Source organism: Helianthus annuus, chromosome 5 (assembly GCF_002127325.2).
Source record: "Helianthus annuus cultivar XRQ/B chromosome 5, HanXRQr2.0-SUNRISE, whole genome shotgun sequence".
NCBI lineage: Eukaryota > Viridiplantae > Streptophyta > Magnoliopsida > Asterales > Asteraceae > Helianthus > Helianthus annuus.
The window spans coordinates 127816714-127824707 of NC_035437.2; the positions used below are offsets into that span (position 1 = coordinate 127816714).

The window sequence follows — 7994 nt, forward strand, 5'->3', positions numbered from 1 at the left end:
ACACAATGACCGGAACTGACAAACTTTATTCTGATTTTGAGTATCCAATTCAGAACGCGAACATGCACAATTTTGAAAAAGTGTTGAAGCTTGTGGAGATTGACATTTCTGAGGTTAACGACAACGAGTTTCTTTCAAAACCTAAAAAGTCTTTTGTGAAACAACCAACCAACTCGGGAAAGAAAGAGTGGGTGGGCAATGGTGGTAATAAAAAGAGAAATGGAAACAATTTCAAAAACAAAGGTGTTGGTTTTGAAAAGAAAATAGCTAAGAAGAATGTCAAGCCAAAAGAAAAGATGAGTGATGTTTTTGTTGCTGGTCCTAGTGTTGATGCTGAAAAGGATTGTATCTTCAGTCAAAAAGCCGTTGACGATTTCAAAGCAGCTAAAAAGTTGAGAGAAGAGACTAACAGATCAACTTTTGTCGAATATGACAAAAGAATCTATTACCGCTGCAATGAAATTGGTCATATGGCCAAGCAGTGTGTGAAAAAGCTTGAGAAACCAGTTTTTCAAAAACCAAAATCTAAAATTTCAACTGATGTGAAGGGCAAAACACCAATGATTTCCCCCGTTCGAATTTTGAAAAGAGGTAAATCTTTGAAGTCCGAAGAAAAGCCGAAATCAGTCTTTGAGATTGGTGAATCTTCGAAAACTCGAAAGACTTCAAAGGTTTATCCGAAGACGAAAATTTTTGAAAACCAATCATGGGTGGCAAAATCAAAACAATCAGTTGAAGAGAAGAAGATGGAAAATGAGCTAAAATCTGAACCAAAAGTTTTTGCAAATGATGTTGAAAAACTGGAATTTAAACTAGACAAGTTGCTTGAGGAATTCCCGCCAATTAAGGAGGGAGATTGAAAACCAAAATCTAAACCTGTTGTTCCGAACGTCATTTTTAACATTCCGAAAGTTGATGTGTCATGTGATCTTGTGTTTGGTAGTGTTCCAAAGGTAAAGAAATCATGGGCTTCATTGGTTAAATGAATTTATTTGAAGTATGCAGGGGCTTTCGAGGTCGATAATCTCAAAGTGGATCATGGACAGCGGAGCTTCAAGGTATATGACGGGAATGTTGGCTTTGCTATATGATGTCAAATCTATCAACGGAGGATATGTTGGATTTGCAGGGAATCAGGGTGGCAAGATAGGTGGTGAAGGAACTCTAACAAATGGAGTCGTAACGTTTGACAAAGTGAATTATATCATCGAACGTGAAAACAATCTGTTGAGCATCTCACGGATATGTGACAAGTCTTTTACAGTACACTTTACAAAAAATGAATGTTTAATCATAAAACCTGGTTTTAAAATTCCTGAGGACATGGTGTTGATGCGAGCTCCCCGGGAAAACGATTTGTATGTCCTCGATATGAGTGTCGCAACAACAACATATCATAAGAAACAGTGTTTTGTAACAAAAACAAAAGCGACTGAAAAAGAGTCAAGAATGTGGCATCGAAAGATGGGACACATTCATGTCAGAAAAATGAATTTTCTCGTGCACAATGATCTTGTAGAAGGTGTAAATCTAAAAATTTTCCATTTAAATGATGATTGTGTAGAGTGCAAGAAGGGAAAACAAACGAAGAAGACACACCCACAAAAGCTGTTGAATTCAATCAGGGTATCGCTCGAAAGGCTCCACATGGACCTTTTTGGACCAGTTAATGTGAAGAGCGTGAGTGGAGATTTCTATTGTCTGGTGGTCACTGACGACTTTACCAGATTTTCATGGGTGATGTGTATTGAAAGCAAAGACCAAATGTTTGATTCGTTAATGGTACTGTTCAAGAAGATGGAGACGCTGTACAAATTGCCGATCAGAAGAATAAGAAGTGACAATGGAACGGAGTTTAAAAACAATCGCATGCTCGAGTTTTGTAATGAGAAAGGAATTCTTCATGAATTTAGTGCACCATACACTCCACAGCAAAATGGTGTAGCTGAACGAAAGAATCGCACCATAATTGAAACAGCTCGAACTATGCTTGTCAATTCCAAGTTGCCAATATTTTTCTGGAGTGAATCAGTTGCAGCAGCGTGTTATACACTGAATCGTGTCCTAACAGTGAAGAAATACAAGAAAACCTGCTTTGAACTTCTTCATCTTTATAAGCCAAATTTGAAGTTTTTAGAACCGTTTGGATCACCTTGTACTTTTATTGATCCAGATGGTAAGTTTGGTGCTAAAAGTAACGAGGATTTCTTTGTAGGTTATGCGAGTCCGCTGAAGAGGGTATTCGTTCCATACATGGGGAAGATAATTCAGGTTCAGCATGTTGATTGTCAGAAGCATACTGCTCCGTCGCAACTTCCCGGACAAAGATTGCTTTTCAATTATGACAAACTCTGGGAGTCTTTCCAACTGCCGACTAAGCCAAGTGAAGAGGAACTAGCACTATTGTACCAATATTAGCAATCTATGTCCCAAGAACAAGTGCCAAGACCGCTAGTAGTTTCTTCACCCACCGAGGGTTCAAACAATCACGAGGCCGGTCCAAGTGGAACTGCTCATGAACCTCCAGAGGAACCAGCTCCAACATTTGATCAGTGTGACGACTCAGAATCAGAACCCGGTCCGACTTTTGACGAGGAACCAAATGTTGCAACTTCAGAAGCTGTTGATCACACCGGTGATCAGGACATCACAAACTTGAGATCGGAAGTGAACTTCCCTGACAATGTTATGCCAAGAACTTTGTCTTATCATCCTTCAGAGCAGATAATTGGTGATCTTCAGAGTGGAATAAAAACGCGGGATCAGATCAACAGAGCTCTTACATTTTTTTATACATCTGTTGCTCCTTTACAAGTTGATTTCTCACTAAAATGTTTCATTTCGCAGGTTGAACCACGAACATATAAAGAAGTTTTAACTGAAGAAAGCTGGGTGAACGTTATGCAGGAAGAGCTATAGCAGTTTGAGAAGCTGGGAGTATAGAGATTGGTAGACCTTCCTGAAAATCAGAAGCTGATAAAGACAAAATGGGTCTTTAAGTGTAAAAGAGATGATAGAGGAGTGATTGTAAGAAATAAAGCACGATTGGTAGTACAGGGTTTTAGTCAGCAAGAAGGCATTGACTTTACGGAAGTGTATGCACCTGTTGCTAGACTCGAGGCGATAAGAATCTTCCTGGCATTCGCGTCCTGGAAAGGATTCAAAGTATACCAACTATATGTGAAGTCTGCATTCCTATATGGCAAAATCAAAGAAGAAGTGTACGTTGGACAACCGCCGGGGTTCACAGATCCAGTGCACAAAAACAAAGTCTATCTTCTCGACAAAGCGCTTTACGGACTACACCAGGCCCCGAGAGCCTGGTACGAGACGCTTTCCCAATATCTGTTGGCCAATGGGTTCACCAGAGGGACGGTTGATAGTACGTTGTTAACAAAAGAGGTTGCAGGGCATCTATTGACCGTGCAGATTTATGTCGACGACATCGTCTTTGGATCGACAAATGATGATTTATGTAAAGAGTTTGAGAAAGTTATGAAAAGAATGTTTGAAATGAGTTCGATGGGGGAGATGAAGTTCTTCCTAGGGCTACAGGTGGAGCAAATGCCCGAAGGAATCTTCATTCATCAAACTAAATACGTGCACGATGTTCTGGAAAAGTTCAACATGTCTGAATCTACTCCAAGTGGACGAGACGTATTACCGGTCGATAATTGGATCTTTGATGTATCTTACTGCTTCCCGCCCAGACATCATGTATCCGACTTGCTTATGCGCCCAATATCAGTCAAGCCCAAGACAGTCACACCTGACGATTGTGAAACGCATTTTACGGTATTTGAAAGGCTGCCCAAGTACCGGCTTGTGGTATCCTAGGTCTGGTGACTTTTCTCTCACAGGTTATGCTGATTTGGATTTTGGTAGCTGCAAGCAAAATGCGAAGTCCACCACTGTTGGATGTCAGTTCTTTGGAACTCGACTTGTCACCTGGCAGTGCAAGAAACAAACCTCAGTCGCTCTCTCTACATGCGAGGCTGAATACGTTTCGGCCTCCAGCTGTTGCTCTCAGATCCTCTGGATCCAGCAGCAGATGAGGGACTTTGATTTGCAGTTCTTGGACACGCCTATATTTGTGGACAATGAGGCAGCCCTGAAATCCTGTTTGAAAGATCCTATTTCTGAAAATGAGTTTGTGTAAAAGGGGAAATGATAGTACATCAGTTAGACAGATGCAGTACGCTAAAGAAATGTAAAGTTTAAAATGTGTTAAGAATTCTTGCAAATGATGTGTCGATAGGTTTTTACACATTTAGTAGATTTGTTTAGGATATAAACATAAAATAATAACTTGTTTTTACGTGGGGACATCTCCAGGATATATAGGTAACCCCTGAAATCCTGTTTGAAAGATCCTATTTCTGACATACTAGGTCTTTGTACGTGATGATATCTGGGGTATTATACCAGGACTTCTGATTTTGCGGAAGCAATAGCCTAGTCCTCGTATAATACTCTGCACAACTTTATTCATAAAGCCTCCCCTCAGCATAAAAAATGATGAAACATTGCAAAATGCTAATCATGTGCTGTTGTACAAAAGATTCCCAAAGGGAACCCACCGAAAGTCTAGCCTGAGCTCTCATGGCCTTGCATTCACCCAATTTCAGATATCATTAGTGTGTACTCACCTGTAAGACTGAATATAGTGATCTGGATATGGGAGTATATTCTGAGATGGTACACGCGTAAAAGTCAAGACCTTAAAACACTAAATATGTATCCTGAACAGATTGAAAATTGTGGGAAAATTTAAGAGGATCAGTATATTGACAATCAAAGCGAATTGTTTAATGTTGTGTATGAAATAAAAGCTTAACGGCACTTGTGTCTTGTCAACAGCTGATATGATCCCCTAACACGCTCACAAAATTATTGTATGTACAGTTTATTGCTTATAAAAACCCAAAAAGATTGTCTGTCTGTTTAGCATTTTATAAAATCCAAAAAGATTTGATTTTCATCTTATTTTCGACAACAGATGTTGGGGATCTGATGATCAAAGTCTTGTGTGGTGAACAAGTTGGATCATGAGGGTTGGGTAAGCAGAAAGTTTAATGAAAAGTGATTGGTAATTGCTTGAAAGTTCAAAAGTTCATTATTTTGAACTAAAATCTTTTTCAGAAAATCAGCATCTTCATAATTTGGTTAGCCAAGGTCATTAACTTAGACTTGGCAGGCTAAACAGTTGACCAGGGTCATTAACTTGGACTTGGTTAACTGGGTGTGACGGTGAAATATCAAAAAGTTAAAAAGTTTGAAAAATTTTGAAAAATTGAATTTTCAAACGAAATGACTATTTCGTACGAAATAGCCATTCCATTTGAAAATTGATTTCATTGGAAGATTGATTTCGTTTGAAATTAGACCATTCCGTTTGAAAAGTGATTCCGCTTGAAACTGTTTTCGCTTGTAAATGTCATTTCGCTTGAGTGTCCTATTTCGCTTGAAATAGTATTTCGTTTGAAATCATTTCGCATGAATGAATTGTTTGTGTTGAAAATTTTTCTAAGTGTGACTTGATTGTATATTGTTGTTTTTCAGGCGTCGAATGTGCAATTTGATCCACTACACAACATTTGTTGTGTTTACGATAAAGAGATACCAAAGATGGCTGAATTCACAGGGATTCTAGAGTTCAAGGAAAGGTTACCGATTCAGAAGGCTTTAACAAATCAACATCTTGTTTTTCGGTCCCACGTTGAACGTTTTTGGAAAAATGCAACATATGACGAAGAAAGCAAAACGATAAATTCGATTGTGAGCTTGAATGGCCAAGATAAACCAATCATCATCACAAAGCAGCTAGTACGTGAGGTGTTAGACTTTCCGGACAATGAAAATTCTCCGACAAAGTTCCCAGAGAGGATGGTCAAAGGTTGCATGTTGCGGATGGGTTATACTGGTCCACTGAACAAGGCTAACTACTTGAAAGCATGTTTTTCAAAGCCTTACAAGTTTCTTATACATTCAGTGCTGCATGCTCTCAGTCATCGAAAGGGAGGTTATGATGTGATGCGGGATTATCAAATGTGCATGGTGACTGCACTTGTGTTAAACTAGAAGTACAATTTTTCAAAGGTTGTGTTTCACTACATGGTAGAGAATATTACTTCAAAAAGCAAAACATGGATCTATCCCAGATTTGTACAGATGATGTTAGATCATGCTTATCCTGATTTGGAGAAAGATGAAAACACTGATTTGTTGGTGTTGTTCCACATGGATAATGAGATGCTGAAAGTACTGGCCAGATATCATACAAACCATCCAGAGCCATCAACAAAAGTTGAATTCTTTGGGTTTATCAAAGACAAAAATTACCAAGATCCAGATCCAGTTGATCATCAGAACTGGAGAAACGAGAAAGAAATGTAAGAAGCAAGTTATGCAGATGAGTTGAAAATACTTGCAAATTTCAAAGAAATGAGGAATGAGTGGTTTCTGAAGGGAGAAAAGAAGAAAAGGAGCAGAAAAACAACTCCTAAAGTTCAAGTAGAGGAGGGTTCATCTTCTCAACCAAAGCAAAAGCATCAAAGAAAAGTTGACTATGCTTGTTGATGAATCAGATAAAGAAGATGAAGCTGTAGCTGAAGGTGATACTGAAGGAGATGACGTCCGTTTATCTCTTGAATCTGCAAAGTTCTTGAAATCTCTTAATGAATATAATGCTGAAACATAGAAGGCAACTGGTGATGAAGGTGATAATGAAGATAAAATTTCATCAAGTTCATCTGATGAAGATATTGATGAAACTGAACGTGCAGAAAGAGTTAGAGCTGAGATTGAAAAAGAGAAACAGCTAAAGAGAAAGAGGAGAGAGGATAAAGATGATGAATTATACAATCCATCTCCTGAGCATGTTATAGAATCTCAGACACCTCCATCATCTGGTGGTAGGAAGAAGGCTAGTGCAAGAAAGCGTGTGGTTTCTCCTAGTGCAGCAAGAAGAAAGTTGATAGTCAAGCTGCCTAAACGCGCATCAAAATCAAAACCACCTACACCACCAAAACAACCAACACCACCACCATCACCTCCACCACAAACTGAACAACATTTATCACCACCACATCTTTCACCACCACATCAATCACCACCAAAATTACCTACTCCACCGCATCAATCACCTACACATGAACAAACCGTTATCACTTCGCAACATATCTTTCAAACACCACCATCCACACAACCACCTGTCCAAACGACTCCTGGTTCTTCAGGCTTTAAAGATTTTCCTCACATTCCAGTGAATATTCCTCTTGAAGACATTGGAGATTTCAGCTTTGTGAAAGATGAGCAAGTAAAGAAGTTGGAAAAGAAAGTAGAGGAAGTGTTGGTTGAGAACAAAAAGTTGGTGGATCGTGAGAAGAAACTTGAAAAGCGTGTCAAATCTGTGGAAGCTGAAAATTCCTCATTATTGAAGAAAGTTGAAGCTGATCAGGTTGAGATTGATATTATGAAAGTGAAAATTGCAGAGTTAGAAGATGAAAAAGCTCGCAGAGATAAGCAGAACAAGTATTTCAGGTTAAAGAACAAAGAGTTAGAGGCTGCCAACGCAAAGAAAGAACGTGAGATGTATATGATAAATAAAGTGTTAGAAAATTTGCTTGGTAAATCTGTTATATAAAGAATGGCTGCAGAGGAGAAGAAAAAGGTTGACGAGAATGAAAAGCTTAGGAAGATGCTGCTGAGAAAGCCTAAGCCGAGAGAAGAAAAGTTTAAGTCGCTGTGAAACAAGTGCTGAAGACCTGACTGAAGACTACGGCAATATCCAAGGGGGAGTTTGTTTTTTCATAATGTCTATAGCCTACGTCTACAGTCTAGGTCATGTTGATAGCTTGTAATAGGGGTCAAAATGTCAAAAATGTAATTTTATATGTTTTGGAAGCCATTTCGCACGAAATGACATTTGGTCATTTCGTACGAAATCAAAGTTTGTCATTTCATACGAAATGACATGTGGTCATTTCGTGCGA

The 7994-nt window shown here is 38.9% G+C and overlaps 1 protein-coding gene across 1 annotated transcript; it reads left to right on the plus strand.

The window, feature by feature from the left end:
* The first annotated feature begins 6568 nt into the window (after window positions 1-6568).
* On the plus strand, window positions 6569-7750 carry LOC110943569 (MAP7 domain-containing protein 1-like). Its single transcript, XM_022185311.1, has 3 exons — window positions 6569-6634; window positions 6701-7593; window positions 7648-7750. The coding sequence occupies exons 1-3, from the start codon at window positions 6569-6571 to the stop codon at window positions 7748-7750; spliced, it is 1062 nt and encodes a 353-aa protein (XP_022041003.1).
* Window positions 7751-7994: the final 244 nt, after the last annotated feature.

Bases quoted from the DNA above. Each gene is read 5' to 3' on its own strand.
- LOC110943569 (XM_022185311.1), top strand. From the start codon at position 6,569: ATGCTTGTTGATGAATCAGATAAAGAAGATGAAGCTGTAGCTGAAGGT. The intron at 6,635-6,700 runs GTCCGTTTATCT...GCTGAAACATAG, and splicing joins GTGATACTGAAGGAGATGAC to AAGGCAACTGGTGATGAAGG. The intron at 7,594-7,647 runs GTATATGATAAA...TGTTATATAAAG, and splicing joins GCAAAGAAAGAACGTGAGAT to AATGGCTGCAGAGGAGAAGA.